Below are 17,860 nucleotides of genomic sequence, written 5' to 3'. Positions count from 1 at the left end.
AGGACTGTCAATAACAGAAGCTTGCTATTTTCTCGGAGGCTTCAGTTCTATGAAACAATCTTGAAATAAAAGCATCTTTGTACTTTAAGGAATCCCACTTTCTGAAGAAGCCTGATTTGCGCTTATCATTAGAAATCTTGAAAATGCGAAACAGATACGAAGTGACACGAAGTAAGCCGATCATGGGCCGAAAATGTATATTACCCCTTGAGCGAGGACAGCTGACCAAAGATACTGTACATCGGAGGAAAGCCGGTACGTAACGGAAGTGTCATGTCGAACGGGAAGTCGCTGGGAATCTTGGTTTCTTTAGTAATTATCGCTAATACAGGGTATCTACAGCTAGTCACTTCTAGTGGAAACGATATCACAGTGGCAGATTTCTACAATGAAACTACAGTTAGTCGCATTGCTTTCGGAAGCTGCAGGTAAAATGAACGATGAACACACAAAATGGCGTCACCAATTGTGCCATCTTTTTCCGCAATGTTTTCGACAACTATGCCTTTCGCTATTTCATGATTTTCCTTTTACTGTACGAAGTTATACTAGGAAAGCGCTTGGAAAAGCACTGAAGGCCCGCAGTGTTTACAGATAGCTCTTTTGGCATGGAAAAAGCGCATATGCAGGTGTCTAAAACCCTGCAGGTCTTGTCATTTGAGAAATGTTTGGATTTCATTTATAATAAGCTTAATTAAACTTATAATATTTAATTATATTTAGGCGAAGTTGTAACTGTATTTTTGGTAATTCTCCCCTCGTGTTACTAGCCATGAACAAAGGAAGTCATTTTGTCTTGTATTGTAATTGTAGTTTTCCCAAGAGACCTCAACCACTGTGGAAACATATTTCTGATCAACACCCAGATTTATGGGTTTGGCTTGGAGACGGTATGATTATATGTCCACCAATAAAACTTAAAAACCAAAAAATCCTTGAAATCACTTGGTGGCTGCAGCCCCTCACATATAAAAAGTTGAAGAATGCCTTCTCCCTCTTTCCTAAAATTTTAAAAGAAGAGCTTAGTGAAACTGTGATAGACCTTATCAAGGTTTTGGAAGTCATCTTAACAGGTAGGCAATATGTCAGAAATTACAGTGTTTGTATGGGAATCTGAGTTCAAATATGGGAAACTTGTAAGCCATGTACAAGTTTGCATACTATTTATCACTAATGGATCAAAAACAAAAAACGAATTGACGCTTTGCAGCAGTGCAGCTACATCCCTTGAATTTGGTGAATGCACTCCTTTGTCTAGTATCTTAACTTTGCTATTCATAAATTCTTCAGAATTCAAGTTTTAAGAAAATTATTTGCCTCCAGATTCCCATACAGACATGCAGTAATTTCTGACTTATGTTGCCTTAACAAGTTGGCTCCCAAAACTGTGAAGTGATATTAATTAAATGGTCTATTGGTGTTTTGAAGTGTTTATTTTAACCAATCTATCAAGTCTCCCCTGTTCCCCTGTTCATTCTTTCCATGCAACTTACTACATGTAGGACAGGCTGAAGCCTTCAAGTGATTTCAAGGAACATTACATGTTTTGCTTTTGTTAGTAAACACGAGAAGAATTTACCACAAATAACTTATTAGTCCCACTACACCATCACTCACCCTTGTGCATGTTTCCCCATTACTGGCTTCTGATACTCCCTACCCTGTATCAAATGAAGACAATGAAAGCAAGTCATCTTTACTATCATTCATCACTCACTATTTAACAACATTTTGTGACATAAATTAAGTGATACCTTCCTTTGATGTGAGTGCCAAAATCATCATTATCAAGCTACATGTACATGTGCGATAACCTTACGTAACTTTCACTTGACTACTGACTCATTAGAAAAATAAATATATACTGTAAGTTGAACCTTGGTCTCACTATTTTTGGAGTAATGGGATGGCGTGAGCTCGCTACTTTTTGGGGGGGGGGGGTGGGGGGGGGGTCGCTTCTTGTAGGATTTGTGAGCAACCACAATTTTTTTGCCATTACTTTCGGGAGGTGGTTACTTTTGGAATGTTATGGTATGTATTCTTTGTTAGCACTTGACCTACATTTCTTTATTTAGAAATTAATGGTCACGTTGACATGTATATTAATGTACATAATAATAGTGTATTATCTCTGACAAATTCTTATTTTCCATGTCAATATCATTGTTTTTGCAGCTGTATATGCTGACACTAAAATAGTTCCACTTATGTGGAAACCTTCTCCTCTTGGTGAAATGGTAGAAAAATTCAATGCCTTGAAGTACTCTCCAGAATATCAGGTCTGATATTAATAACTTGATTAATTAATTGGTTATAATAATTAATTCATTAGAAATTGTTGTACAGTGTATCAGCCGAAAAAAAATAATGGAAACTGCATGATTGTCAGACAAGATCAAGGAAAACTGTTTTCGCCACATTGATCACGTATCAAAATAACACAATTTACATCTACAAGTGTACATTCCATCATCGTGTTAATTATACACACACGTTTTATCAATTAAAATCACTTCATCAATTATTATTGCTGACCTATTTGTTTTGTGCCTTTGCTATTTTGTGTCAGTTCAAGAAAAGGGAGTCTCAACTGTGTACTGTAATATAACTGTGGATTTCACTTAATCAATAACATATGTACATGTAAATTTGTTCTTGTTGTTGTTTATCAACAAACCAATAGGATTTCCTGGGAAGTGGTGTTAAGGTGTTGGGTGTTTGGGATGACCATGACTATGGAATGAATAATGGCGGAAAGGTTTGTTATTAATAATTCAATTTCAACTTGTAAACTTTACACTGGTATTTCTGTCAGCTTCTTAACCCCGTCCCCAAATAATTAATTGCAGAGGTGTTTTTTGTCATTTCTGGCTTTCGCACCTAAGATTGAAGCTGAACTCTCAAAGGTCACCTTGAAACATAAAATCTAGCATTTCTGTCTACTTAACACAATCATGGAGGCACACAAAGCCAAAATTTTAAGATAGACCAGTTGAGGCTTTTTTTAGCATTTAGCATTCTCCTCATTCTTTTTCATCCACCCTCTTCTTTTTGTTGGGCTTTCAGTGGCCTTTCTACTCATTGGAAAAGTCTCTGCCCGTATATCTTATTTTAGGTAATTGACAATGCAGCCGTGCCTTTCAAATGCATTTCTTGTGGTTTGTCACGCAAAAGAGTGTTACAAAAACATAAGGAAAGAACTTTTAAAAAGTATAGTGGAGAGGAAGCATAAAGGAAACTTGTATAACCCAACATGAACAATCAAATCTTTTGAACTTTTCAGCATTACGGAGATCGTCTTCAGGCTCAAGGCATTTATTTAGACTTCCTGGATGAGCCAACAGAGAGCTTGCGGCGAAGAAGGGAAGGCGCGTATGTGTCATACAGCTATGGGAGTGGCAGTAAAAGCGTGAAGGTAGCTTTATAATACGTTGCATACACGTGTAACGCCGCGTCCACTCTGTGCTGGATAACTTGGAAAACGCAGCTTTATTTCTACGGCTAGACCTACCGTCCACACTAATCCGTCACGAAAATGGAGCTTTTTGAAAACGGAGCTTTTTGAAAACGATGACGTTTACGATAATCATGTGATTTCCTTGGCCGAGGTTTACTAAATCCAAAATGACCGGTGATTGTCGCGTTTTTGTAAATTCAGTCGGCGTAGTGTGGACGAAAAACATTTGATGCGTTTTCAGAGTGAAACCTCCGTTTTCAAATTTCTCCGGCTTAGTGTGGACGGAACCTAATATGTAGTTTGTTAAGAGCCACTTTCAAACGAGATTCGTAAAACCAAAACCAAAACACTCACTACGCTACGCAATTGGCTAAGGATACTTACGCCACCTAGTCATCCAATCAGAAGTAAAACCAAAACCAGTCGTGACGCGTTCGCACACGTTTTCCCGCGCTTTGCGTCAGCTGCATGTATTTGCGTCGAGTTTTGATTGGTTCACTGTATTGTCTGTACTCTTTGTGATTGGGCAAAGTAGAGCGGTTTTCAATTGAGTGTCGTAAAACCAAAACCAAGCCAATTACTTACCAGTTAGACTACTCAGCCAATCTCAATTCGTAGTAAAACCAAAACCAAAACCAAAGTAATTGTCTAATTACTTTCGACACTCAAATGAAAACCGCTCTAATTACTTTGGTTTTGGTTTTACGGCACTGATGTTGTAATTAGAAATAAATGAATAGATAACATTTTTCGTAAAGCATAAGTCAGTTTGTGAGAACGCGAAACGATGTGATAAATCCACAGGCGCGTATTTCCACAGCTCTTTTAAGGTTTTCCCAAACATTTTCCATGTGAATCTATAACTCCTTTAGTCCGCTTATGTTTTAAGGCTTTGTGCTTTTACTCTTAGTTAATTCTACTCGACACACGGTCACATCTCAAGTGGGGCTTGGATTGTGACATTCTAGGAACAGAGCAATGGGCGTGGCTCGAGAGGCAACTGAATGATCCTAACCCGCCTAGGCTGACTATCATTGGCAGTGGAATTCAGGTAAAATGTAAACGTTGAACAATTGTCCTTCACAGCTCTGTAGTCTGTAGTAATTAAGCTGGAGTGTCCGACTCAGCCTACTTAGAAGTCGTTTCCTTGTCGAGCGCGCTACAGCCCGGAACGTCAGAGGAATTGCCATTGTTTCGCCCGGACTGATAGTCGGTTCTCCCGGACTGTTAGCTCCGTGGTCAATGGATTAAAGAACGAGGAAATAAACACTTAACACGATTTTGCCCTGCCCATGCATCAGTGTCATTGTGCTTTTTGTGAGGTTGCGTATAGACTGCTCATGCTCCATACATCGTGCGTGTAAACCTTGATCAGCGATATGTTCAGTTCAGGAGAATTCAAACTGCCACTAATGTCAACTGACGCGAATTCTCGGCTCGTTTAACTGCATGCTGATGATAGCTGATAAGGACTCAGTCAATTCATCTCGCCAACGCTCGTTGACTTTCATTCAGAGACGCGTGCTCCCAAGGAAGGGTATCTATATTGTCTGAAAACCTCAGGGACTTCTGTTTGGTTTTAATTAAGGTAGGGAGCAGGGCTACAACAAAGATTATTTCTTCATTTAACCTCTTTTATCACACGGCTATTCTGCCACTGACAGGTCTTATCAGACATGCCATACACAGACAGATGGACTTCTTGTCCCTCAAGTTATGATCGTTTGATGTGGCTACTACAGAGAAATCCAAGGGTAAGTATAACAATATACAACTGTAAGTTGCCCCCTCTATGAAGTGTCATGTCTATTTCGCTATTTGTAACAACACCATCGGTGGAGAACGGGGAAAAAGGGCGTGAATGATCTTGATTTTGAATCATAGGCGTGTTAACCACCAGGTCACACATTTTTTAGAATCAAAACTGGGATCGATTTGGATGGCGCGTACTAACAACTCCACATATCAGAACCAAAGGATTTCCTTCTGGCCAATCACAAAAATGCACGTAACCCAATGAACCAATCATAAACTCCAAGCAAACTTTGCAGCGGGTGCCAAGCGCGGGAAAACGCCTGTACAACTGCATTGGTTAATTGGTTTATTCTTGCTCTTGATTGGTTGGAATAAAAGAAAATATTTCATTCCCCAGAGCAATTTTCGCGAGTTATGTTCAATCTTCAATCAGAATCTCAGTAGATGCTAGGATTTGTTGTGCTGAAATTTAAGTTTTAACCACCGTTCACGTAACACAGAAGTATGTGACTGTGTTCATTCGAGAAAGAGAAAATAGCTTGAGCGCCCGCTTTTAGTACAATGGCACCAAGCGCTCAGTGGACCTCGATTGAATCTTCACTGTTAATTCCCGTATCACTGTATTAAGCGGACAGAGGTCTGGCAACGGCCATTTTTTGGTATATTCCAGACATAATGAAACTACAGTGGACTCCCGATAACTCGAACCTTCAGGGGAAATAGAAAAAGGTCCGAGTCATCGGAAGTTCGAGTTATCGAGAGTAAAAATAAAAATTATATAGAAAGTGGCCTAAGGGGAAATGGAAATTACGTCGAGATAGCGGGAGGTTCGAGTTAGCGAGGGATCGAGTTATCGGGAGTCGACTATATGTAAAAAGCGATGATGATCTTGCAGCTATTTTTGCAGTCTTTCTGACCATTGTCCTCGTTGTCTTTGTATAGGTGATTCTTATTAGTGGAGATGTCCATTTTGGAGAGTTTGCTTGCTTGAATAACACGAGCACGGGTAAGGTTTTCGGTTTAAAAAGAAGTCAATTTGACTAAGAATGGAGCCTAATTGCACAACGCGTAATAAGCAAAATTCCACTTTTTGTGAAAGTAGAAAGGTTTGAAAGGAGTTGTTTATTACGCTTCGGACCTAGCTGAGGTGCAGTTAAAATTCATTTATCCAGCTGCTAACGAAATCTGAAAGAGCATTGTTGTTTCATTTGAATATCAACCTTGCCGTGTACTAAATGACTAAAAAAGCCCTGCTGTGTACATAGGTGCTTGTCTTCTGAACAACTTCAATATCAGACAAATGTCGCATAGGCGAGGAAATTTTCTTTAGAAATTATCTATTAACCATCCATTTTTTGTTGATTCATGGCCAGAATAATCATCTTGCACGGCCAGAGAAAATTGCTTTACCGTTAGTGAAAAGTCTGTGAAAAGTCAGGAATTTTCTTTATTCCGGTGGTGGCAACCCTGGTCATTTTCTACAAAATGGCGCTAATTACTCAACGTTTCAGCGTCCGCCTATGTTACTTGTGCTTATGCCTATGACCTAGTGAAAACCAGCCTTTAAAATGAACTGTGTATTAGGCATTGCATCTGTCTGTTTCCCGCTGTTATCGTTTAACTTTATTAATTTGTTCTGGACTTGTTTCAGGATACCCGCTTTATGAAGTAACATCCAGTGGATTGACAGCCACGTGTGTCTCATGGTTGTCAACAGCAACGTGTACCTGGCTTCTGGAGTAAGTATAGTACAGATACTCCAGATACCAACACCTGTACAGATATGTCAATCATTTTCCAGATCGTGCCATCTTGGTCCTTGCGTCACGTGGTTTCCCACAGCCAAAACGCGCTTGGTCTCGCGCCACTCAAACTGAAAATATCCCATTTGAATACCATCTTAATCTCTTGGGATTGATCTTCTAACTTCAAAAGTATGAATTAAGATCGAATGAACCTCTGACCTGCTAGACTTTGTATTCTCCCACCTCACCTCCTTGGGCGGGTAATTTTCGCGCACTCCGATTAACTGGTTGGCTGATTCACAAGTGAAAACTCCAGGGTCGGGTTGATCGGAAACCGGTTAACACTAACCCGGTATTAAAAGTAAACCGAAGCATAATTTTTTCTTGTATAAAAATGTTTTTCACTGGTTAACTTTTTGTGTAGTTGGAGATTATTCAAACTCAAAACAGAAAGGCAAACAATATAAATAGAAAACCTTACCGCAAAGTTAACAAAGTCAAGTCAAAATTCTCCCTTATCCTGGGTTAGCTTAATTGGGTTTTGAACAACTTGGCCCTGGAAGCCAGACTACATACACTGAACACTACGAGTCTAGCCTATATCGTCACGTGTTCTCATTTTTATTACACAACGCTTGCACTTTTTCCCGGAAAAAAAACGCTTTTTTCTGCGTTAAATTTACCACAAAGGAAAATTTGATTTCTGCTTTGTTCAGCGGGAAACTGATTCAAATTAGATCTTCGAATTCATAGTTTACCATCATCGACGAATTTACAACGAGTTAAAATAAATGAGCATTTGACTTGATACGATAAAATACGTGAAGACAAGGTTGTCTTCAAAACATACAAGGGGCCATTCACGGAAGCAGTACAAAACACAATGGAGTCTTATCTTGTTGAGGTTGACACCAGACCAAATTCCCTGGCGTGAGCCGACGAGTCACGCAATAAATGCTGGTCCAAATACAAAACGACTTTGTTTAAACGTAGATTTGTTTAGCCACTGAAATACTCAGAAATTGTAGAATGTCGACGTCGAACATAGAATAAAATTCGGCGATCTTTACAGCGAGCGATTGTTTTCACGTTCGAAGGCTTCGAATCGCGAATCATAACCTGCCAAGAGAAATTATCTATCTAAATAATTACTGCATTGAATATCGAGGCGTTGGTGGTATAGTGGTTAGCATAGCTGCCTTCCAAGCAGTTGACCCGGGTTCGATTCCCGGCCAACGCACACTATCTCTTTTTTTCCCTTTTTTTCAAGTATTTATTGTTTTTGTTTTTGTTTTTTTGTTGTTTTTCATTGCTGTCGTCCAGGGTTTTGACCCAGCATATTATATAAATTAGCGAAACAGAAATCAGGCGAGATTCGAAATGAAAAAAGATTTATCACCGATAATCTTCCCTGTAATGCCTTCAAAACTACTGTTCGTTTCTCAATTTCCTATCCGCAGTCTGTAGTCGAGAAATGATTGAAGGATATGGGCAGTTCAAAAATCAATAACAATGACGAAATTGTAATTTTGTAATTAGAGAGGGTTGTACCTGTCATTCATATTCTCAGTACCTGTTGCTATTTTTTTATTACCTATAGGAATATTCTTACTTCATCCAAGCGTACACATCCATTTATAACAGAACTAAATTACGGTTTCATAACTATTCACTGGAACGAAGAACCGGTAAGCATGGTAGCGCTTAAGCTTGTTTTGTTGTTTAGATCCGCCAACCTACGTGCAAAGATTCTCTGCCCTGCACCATTCAGTTCATTTCCCGGATCGTACGTACAAGAGGGTGGCAAAGGGTTTTTGCGTGACGCGTGATCGCCCCAAAATTAGCAGCGTGATGCGTGATTGAGACCAAATTAACCGCGTGATGCGGAACATGACATCATAACGTGATGCGTGATTTGCTATTTTACAAGAACGTGATGCGTGATTTACCAATTAGATTTCCGTGATAAGTGAACGTTCTTTGAATTAGAAGGATAGCATTCATTCAAAGTAAAAAAGATCATCAAATCGTAGCAGACGTGACACCATTTTCTGGTCTTTTTCGTCCTTTTCTTGACTTCTGATCCCTTTGATCTTCGTAGATCTCATGGTACTGTAGGTCCAAACAATTGTGATACAAATTATCGGAAGAAGTCAATTGAAAATAGTTAAACTTTGCACAAGGGCTATGAGCTTCAGTGTTATTTTTGTCCATTTTGTCGACCGATCATTTTTGGCAGTGCATCAGACCAAGAGAATATGACACACCATATCCGAATCCGGCTATCGTATAAAAGGTCTGAACGAATTTCGTCCAAAAGGGCTGAAACGATAACACACGTTAGAGTTTGGTGTCATTTTATACCGCACAGAAACGGATTTGCAGGTGTAGAGCTTTGACACAAAAATTGCCTGTATATTAGAGCATGGCAAAGGTGGCGTAGACGTCTTCTCAATTCGTATACACGATCTCTGCCAACTTAGCCTGTGAACAGGCTCCCGATTGTGTTATAGGGGAATAATGGAAATGTTTAACAAAACAAGCGGCTTGTCGTTGTACACCTTAGATCTGGATGTCATGAATTTCCCTTTAAGTATGCGAATCACATACCCTGGTATTCGATAATAAATTGTATACCCAAGATCTGGATGTCATGAATTTCTTTTCGTTGGGTATGTGAATCCTACACAGATGGTCTCTCACTAATGAATAACAAAAGTTTTTCTTAAATGCGTTCCAGGTTCCTTTTGATAAATCCGACAGTAAAAGTAAGTAAGGTAAAACTTTATTTTAGCTACCGGCTCAGTCTTCGTGATAATGCTAGTAACGTATAACGAATATTAAACTTGATCGAGGTCCTTAAAAAGTTCCACTCCTAAATATTTATTTTGTTTACGGTGTTTATTTATGGTGCTTTTCTCCTTTGCGCGGGACTTCCCCCGATTGTAATTAATTTTATCTCTTTGGACGCATTGAAGGGCGCCGTCTGATTATTGACTTCATTAGGAGCCTAGGACGCTTAGGCGCGGTCGTCCACACTACACCGGAGGAACTTAAAACGCAACAATTAATCACCGGTCGTTTTATACTTTTGTTTGAGGAAATCTCGGCCACGGAAATCACGTGGTCCTCCTGATCCTATCGTGTTCGAAAAGGTCCGTTTTATAATGTTTTCCGTCCATACGAAAACTCAAGGCCGGCGCTTTCAAATTCTTCCGGTTTGAAGAGCGTTTTCGAAAAGCTCCGTTGTTGTGACGGATTATTCTGGACCATAGCCCTAACGGTAGAAATAAAGCTATATGCGTTTTTAAATTCCTCCGGCGTAGTGTGGACGGAGTCTGGAGCAAACCACGACGTCAATGAGCACCAACGAACAAAAGGTTTAATGAGCAAAACAATGGCTCTACAAGTGTGTTCAGCAAACCTTTGCGAACGCGAACGATGAGTCGAACTGCTAATTTTTCGTGTTTCCATTTAGAATTGAGCGCTGTCATTACATTTTTAGCCTGAGCGAGGTTTTAGAGCCATATGCATCCTGGACAAATTCAATTTTACAAGGCTTTGTACTCGGCGTGGCCGTCGTCATTGTTAAGATCCCTATATTTGCATCTCGGATGCTGGAAGGTCGATACACTTGTTTAACGACTGAGGTCTGTCATCCTAAGTGGCTGCTTTGTTCTTTGCTCATGTTTTATCCCAAGACCAGTCGACCGCGGGTGACAGTATCGTGTAAAAACCGTAAAAATTCACATACTGGTAAATTGCAGCTCTTTAATTCAGCGATGAAGTTGTCGAGCGTTTCGGTAGGAAGTTTTTCCCTCCTACTGAAACAATCTCGTTTACGTTACTTCGCCGATTTCATCTTCCCCATTACTACACGACAATCGTTTGCATCTTCTTCCTCAGTATAGCTTAAGTGGCTTTGAACACTTAAAGGCCATCGTCACCAATAACGTCCTTGAACATAGCGAGTTGATACTCGGGGCTTTCCCGCTCCAAACCAAGTAATTATTTCAGTATTTCTCTTTCCATAGCTTCCAGTACTCGGGGATCTCGCTACTTAATTGACCTCGAATCTAAATGTTGCGGAAACAATGATATCGGGTGGAATAACATTGAAAATTGTGATGTTTTAGGCGGCGAAGCACCGGAAGTTTTTTTCGCTCGTAGGCATTCGTAGACGGTTACGTTGTCGACGAATTTGAACTACCTTTTTCGCTGCAACATGTAATATTTGATGGCAGAGAGAACCTTAAACGAACGTCATCAATCAAGGCTTAATCTGGCTACTGTAACTTGAGATACACAAGGTGAACGCGTATTTTAATGTATAACTGTATGTATAGCATAAATTACAAAGCCGTTACAAAACATAAGCGTGCGTATAAAGAATGTTTGGCAAATAAGCATATTGTAAATTTAATGTAAGGTATGTCCGCCATTTTGAATAATCAAAACCAGCCTGTGTCAGAAACTCGTTTGTCCAGTTTGGCTATGACGTCAGTGCTTTCTCATTGGCTCTCAGCCAAGCATTTTGTTCTTTCGCTTTATAAGTGCGACACCACCCGGATGGTTGGGCGGTCAATTTACTCCACCGCAATATACACATCTCTCTTAACCTCTTTTAAAAATATACCTACACATCCTACATCGCATTAAATCCCCCACATATACCTGCACAGCCCACTTCTCATTAATCCCTCACATATACCTACACAGCCCACTTCTCATTAATCCCCCACATATACCTACACAGCCTACATCCTATTAAATCCCCCACATATACCCACTTAGCTTACAGCTCATTAATCCCTCACATATACCTACATAGTCTACATCCCATTAATCCCCCGCATATACCTACACAGCCTACATCTCATTAAACCCTACATACACCTACACATCCTACATCTCATTAAATCCCCCGCATATACCTACACAGCCTACATCGTATTTATCCCGTACATATACCTACACAGCCTACATCTCATTAATCCCTCACATTTAACTACACAGCATACATCTCACTAATCCCCCAAATATAACTATACAGCCTACATCTCGTCAATCCCCCACATATACCTACATAGCCTATATCCGATTAATCCCCCAAATATACCTACACAGCCTATATCCCATTGATCCCCCACATAGACCTACACAGCCTTCATCTCACTAATCCCCCACATATACCTACACATCCTACATCTCAATAATCTTCATATACCTACACAACGAACATCTCATTAAGCCCCCACATATACCTACACAGCTTTCATCGTATTAACTCCCAGCATATACCTACACAGCCCACATCTCATGAATCTCTAACAGTTACCTTCACAGTTTGCATTTCATTAAGTCGTTTCTAGAGTCATTACTCATTATATTCTCATGTAGAACCAAGTAGTCTTAAGATATCTTGGAACAAGTAAATTGACTATCGCTATTCAAATTATCTGTTCACTTAGCCCGGGAACAGGCTCCCGGTTGGGTTAATGGGTTTAGTGCAAACTAGCAAAGTGTGGTCTAGGGGCGAGGGGGGAGAGCCGAGAGCGGAATGGTGACGGGGGGGAGCGCAATTCCCGGAATTCCTTTTTTCGTACTTAACGGCTCGCTTCGCTCGCCGGATGTTTTTTTCCGCCCTCGCTGGGAGCATGTTCGCAGGCTAGTTGACTTGCCTTGCGTTCAGCCGTTCGAACGGATACCGTAAGGAACGTTTTTGCGTGAGAGGTCACATCTTTGCCGGTGCATTTTTGTGGCTGAATCGGCAAAGTTCTTCTTTAAACGACGCTGTTAGGCTCGAGAAAGTAAAATTGGCGATGTACTTACTTCTTTTTACGTGACGCGTGATTGGTGAAAAAAATTCTCCGTGATGCGTGATGTAATGGAAAAATTCAGCGTGATGCGTGATTGGTACTCCACCTTTGCCACCCTCGTACAATATGTTGCTTTGTACTGTTTTATAAATGCGATTCAACAGGGGGTCTTTGTTTACAATGATCATATCCCGATCAATCTCCATGAATATCATTCCTGTATGTTGAAAGGGCATGCACAATTAACTGTCCCAAGCAATTTGAACCCGATGTATTGAACACTTATTGTGCTAAGGGGGGTTTAAAGATTGAGTTTTACAACGAATGCATTTATAAGCTTATTAGCGCGTTTGCCACCCAGAAATTATGCAGTTCTTGGAAGCCAATTTCTCCTCGAATATTACACCCAAAGAGCCAAAAATTCCACCAATTACTAGATTTCTCAACCTCCTACAATGTTTGTAGTCAATTCGTGTCTAGCGTGATGCTTTGTCAGCACAAAGTCGTATGTTAAGGAGAAAAAATCTAGACAACAACCAACGATTGCTCTATATGGTTGTGTTGAAAAGTGGTAGAAAGAAATTATGATAATTGTTGACTTTGGTAGAAAAATGTGAAAGATAAACCAGTGACACAAGCGGGTCCGGCTTGTAGTAACCAAATTTTATTTTTGACATATTTTTTAGCCAGTAGAAAATTTGCGAAACGCTCTGAGAAATGGTCAGTGAAAGCGTGGATAATGTGAACCGTTTTTTTTTTTTATTGCTCCTCTTTCACAGGTCTCTCTCACGGTGGAAGTACGTGGAAAAGCTGGAAACTATCTTAAGCAAACTATATCACTGGGTCAATTAGAGAAGGTAGGGCTGATGTGAATTTTTTGTCGTCTAAACCAAGTTTCAAATAATGGCCGTACTTGTTAACCAGGTTTTATGTTTCATACTTTATATATATCTCTTTAAGATAAGAATTTGTACTTTTCTCTCGTCTGAACGCGGTCTACAGTGACTCCCATTTTATAGTCTATCCACGTTTTAATTATAATACAGATAAGCCTGCGTATTGGTGATTACATATTCTCGTGTAACTTCAATTCGGCCCTAAACCATGCATATATTTACATCATCTCGGATCTGCCAGCTAAATTGTATTGTATATATACGGAAATGAAATCATAGAAGGTTAAGTCGTAACCTAACTTTTGTTTTCCATTCAACAGACGAGAGACTTCAGGCGATGTCCACAGAAAATTGCAGACCCTCCAGTCATCAAGAAACTGATTTTCTACATTATAGCCACTTGTATCCTAGCAACTATCTTTATAGGACTTCTAAGGTAAGTATTTTGTTGTAGAGAAAAACTTACTGCTTAGGTTCGAAGTAATGCTTGCAAGCAGCCTTTGCCAACAGTAGTTAGTTCATAATCCCGGCGCAGAGGTTTCTTTTGAAACTAATCACCTGTTTCAACGAACTCATTTGGTCCTTAAATTTGCTCCTAAAATTTTACAATGAATATTTATCCTTGGTTTGTAATGCGTGGCGAAAGTCAAAGTGGCTGGTTTACTAGATTTGTTCCATGATCTCCGATGTCGCCGCCCCTGAATTACAGAATGCGATAATAATTCTGTTGGGAGAGGTTGAAAAGGACAGGAACTGGCGTAAAATGTTTTGGCACTTACAAGCGGTACTCTTGCCCTTTGAGGCTTTTTTTAAAGAAAAACCGCCCCGAAGAATAGGTTCGTTGACGCTTCGCGTGTGAAAATCTGATCGAGATGAAAAAATTAGAAAGAAAATCTCTGCGACATACCGGTAAAACACACATGCGCATTTTTCATTTCTTAACTGCCAATTGTTCTTATTTTCAGGTTTATCCTCGTCATCCTCAAAATCATTTTAATCAAGATTGTTTTTCCGCTACTTGGAATATCTCTTCAATCTGCCGCTGCGAGCACTGGCTCCCAACACGCCAAGCACAAAAACAAGGTCATCAAAAGTGAATAACCACAAACTACAGCGTGTTGTGTTCATCTTCAGTAATGTTTACCTGCTCATCGGCCTAGTATGACTGCCGTCCGTCCTATGCGCCGCTGGGTGCGATGGAGGAGGGGTCCTGCGGTTTAATTTAAGACACGAAAGGCAACCATCAATTATATGTATTAGAATGATCAGGCTACAGTTGAAATTCCATTTAAATTGAATATTCTAAAGTTCGCTGTGACTACAACTTTGTATAAAAGTCGAATTATTTTATACTACTCTTTTCAATTTGGGTTGTTCTATTTAAACTTTTTGAAATTTAGCAGTGTTCTTAATAATTGTTTACATTTATACGAGATCGAGCAAGTCGCACGGAACAAATCGCTTGATTTTTGGATGTAACGGGTCAGGACTCGTAAGCCTGCGCGTGTCCTGATGCCCTGTCCACACTACGCCGGAGAAATTTGAAAACGCAGTTTTATTTCTACGCTGAGGCCTACAGTCCAGACTAATCCGTCACAAAACGGAGCTTTTTGAAAAATGTTCCGAGAAATTTGAAAACACCGGCTTTGCGTTTTAGTGTGCACGGAAAACATTTTAAAAACGGAGGTTTCTGAAAACGATGGCGTCACGATAATACTGTGATTTCCCTGATCGAGTTTTCGTCAAACACAAATCCAAAATGACCGGTGATTGTTGCGCTTTTAAATTTCACCGGCGTAGAGATGACGGAAAATATTTTCTGCGTTTTAGAGTGAAACCTCCGTTTCAAATTTCTCCGGCGTAATGTGGACGGGGACTAAGTTGCTTCACTGGCGACACCACGACCAATTCCTATTTTCGCTGTGATTGATCTTGGGAAGCTTACCCTGGGTGCCAGAGGGTTTTTTTTTTCCGTGGCGAACCACGATCGCGGCTTCGCCACGAAAACAAAAAGAAACCTTCGGCACCCAGGGTATGGGAAGCTAAGTTGGAACTCAAGAAAATTAAAAATAAAGTGCGTTTGAAATTTAAATGTTAGCATTATTAAAATCGACTCTGACTGGATTTAATTATTTTCACGGACGGGGAAAAGATTTCTTTCAAGCGTTGAATGTCAGGCTAAGGGAGCAGCTTAGATTAAGCAAAACCAACTCATTTTCTTCCATTAGCGACTATCGGCTCGAGGAGTGTTGTCAGTAAGTTCTTAGCCTGCGAACAGGCTCCCGGCGAGGACGGAAAAAAATTCGGCGAGCGGACGAGCGCGAAACTGAATTCGGAGAGCGACGCGATCGGGGCGGGACAGGGGAGCCTCCTTCGCTTCGTTTGGGCTCGCCGGGAGCCTGTTCGCAGGTTAGTATGTGTCTTTAAATATTAGTTTATCTCAGCCTCAACGTTCTTGGTTCTTACAAAATAAAAAGACTGTACTTGTTTTCCAAGGGACCTTACGGAACCCGTGCTGTTCAACCCAAGGTCTGCTCGTGTTGACAAAAAAAAAATACTTAATCTCTTATCCTCTTACTGACAACACTCCTCGGGCCGATAGTCGCTAATGGAAGAAAATGAGTTTGGGGGAGCAGGGATGGCGCAGTGGTGAGAGCACTCGCCTCCCACCAATGTGGCCCGGGTTCGATTCGATTCCCGGACCCGACGCCATAAGTGGGTTGAGTTTGTGTTGGTTCTCTTCTCTGCTTCGAGGGTTTTTCTCCGGGTTCTCCGGTTTTCCTCCCTCAACAAAAAACCAACATACAGCTGATTCCAGCTGGCTGTAAGCTGTGCTCCAAGGTCACACATGGACCGTATAGCGGCTGCCAGAGGCGCCAATGTATGCTTTCGGTTCGACCTTGTTGAGCTGCGTCGTTGCTGTACTTTGCGACGGCGATTAGCCGCCACAATTGTTGTTGTTGTTATCCCATTAGCGACATGACAATGCCCTATGCAATCGGCCATCCGATATCAGTCCGGAATATTTCTGATATGGATCGCAAGGCGATGCCTCGATGGCTCCCAAAACTTTGTCTTCACGATTTTTAGAATATGATCAAGATGTAACGAGAATCTCATTTTTTCATCCAACTAGTACATGGGGAGTAAACATTTTGAAAAAGAAAAGTCAAAGAGGAACTCAACTGAATCACAGCGACCTAGTTACATCCGTTTAACTAATGCTGATTCAGTTGTGCCTTTTAAAGCCTTATCTGTGCGAGGTATCAATAATAGAATCATACAAGGTTTTCCAGAAAAAATGGCAACAGCAACACTAACACTTTGCAATACTGTTTCAAACAAGTAGTCAGACCATTTTATTCCTTTCACTGGAACGTCGAATTCATGGTTGAATTGATTCCAAATCAAGCTGACTTTGTTCTAAAAAGGATCGAACTGTGATTCAAATTTTTCCTCGTGTTGTTTGCTTAGCTTAATCATTCCTTTTTGTTGGCGCGCGTGGTAAAAATGACGTTGTGAGGCAGACGAACAGCTCTGGCTCACAATCGTTATTAAGACGTATTTAATTTTTCTCCCAGGTTATATTTACACACGTGTCTTTAACAATCCCGGCAAGATTTAACTATTATAACTGCTTCTAGTTTCTTTCGTTATTCAGCACGAAGTGTAGAAAATTCACTCGAGTTTAATAAATTTTACAGTAACTGTACAGCTCAGTGCCGTATGTATACGGTACAATTGGAAAGAGCATATTCCTAAGTTTTTCTAGCCTTTTCTCAGCACTAAAAGTTCCATTTCTTTTTTAAGATCCTTTATAAAACCAGTTGGAGTCAGCTGAATTTTCTTTAAATCTTATTCTCTCCTGTTAAATTGCTCAATTGTTTTGTTCTTTTTGACATGAAATAAAGTGGCTTTTAACCAGCTCTTTCAGCCTAGTGCAAAGAAATGATTGCGATGAAAACTATTTTCTCTGGGTATCAACCGAATGTCGCAATCGTTATTCATAATTTTATTATTCATAATTTTACAAAACTGTCTTTTAATTTGATCTTGACAATAACAGTTATCCAGTCTAATTAAAAGTGTTCAAACAGAACCAGCTCAAACAAGAAATTAAACGTGATAATTCGCTGATTACCATTAAGAAATATATAATTACGTTAGGTGATTGTTATTTGCTATTGA

General features: G+C 40.1%; 1 protein-coding gene and 1 non-coding gene across 3 annotated transcripts; both read left to right on the top strand.

The window, feature by feature from the left end:
- Nucleotides 1-245: 245 nt before the first annotated feature.
- On the top strand, nt 246-15,764 carry LOC110065523 (uncharacterized). 2 transcript variants are annotated; one of them, XM_020772674.2, is made up of 13 exons: nt 246-428; nt 814-890; nt 2,176-2,279; nt 2,684-2,758; nt 3,284-3,415; nt 4,368-4,508; nt 5,122-5,211; nt 6,155-6,218; nt 6,864-6,951; nt 8,558-8,645; nt 13,556-13,633; nt 13,993-14,108; nt 14,638-15,764. In XM_020772674.2, the coding sequence occupies exons 1-13, from the start codon at nt 274-276 to the stop codon at nt 14,771-14,773; spliced, it is 1,344 nt and encodes a 447-aa protein (XP_020628333.2). In that variant the 5' UTR covers nt 246-273; the 3' UTR covers nt 14,774-15,764. The 2 variants fall into 2 exon arrangements, with proteins under 2 accessions (XP_020628333.2, XP_020628334.2); XM_020772675.2 differs by lacking the exon at nt 814-890 and having other exon boundaries at nt 259-428.
- Nucleotides 8,126-8,197, top strand: Trnag-ucc (transfer RNA glycine (anticodon UCC)). Its single transcript has one exon. It is a non-coding gene; the product is annotated as a tRNA-Gly (tRNA).
- Nucleotides 15,765-17,860: the final 2,096 nt, after the last annotated feature.

This window comes from Orbicella faveolata, unplaced genomic scaffold (genome assembly GCF_042242905.1).
Source record: "Orbicella faveolata isolate gen_17 unplaced genomic scaffold, um_ofav_v1 contig_1, whole genome shotgun sequence".
In the NCBI taxonomy this organism is placed as follows: Eukaryota; Metazoa; Cnidaria; class Anthozoa; order Scleractinia; family Merulinidae; genus Orbicella; species Orbicella faveolata.
The sequence above is the reverse complement of the archived record's forward strand: the minus strand, read 5'-3'. Positions and strand labels throughout refer to the sequence as shown.

Bases quoted from the DNA above. Each gene is read 5' to 3' on its own strand.
- LOC110065523 (XM_020772674.2), top strand. From the start codon at position 274: ATGTCGAACGGGAAGTCGCTGGGAATCTTGGTTTCTTTAGTAATTATC. The intron at 6,952-8,557 runs GTAAGTATAGTA...TATTACCTATAG, and splicing joins ACGTGTACCTGGCTTCTGGA to GAATATTCTTACTTCATCCA. The intron at 13,634-13,992 runs GTAGGGCTGATG...TCCATTCAACAG, and splicing joins CACTGGGTCAATTAGAGAAG to ACGAGAGACTTCAGGCGATG.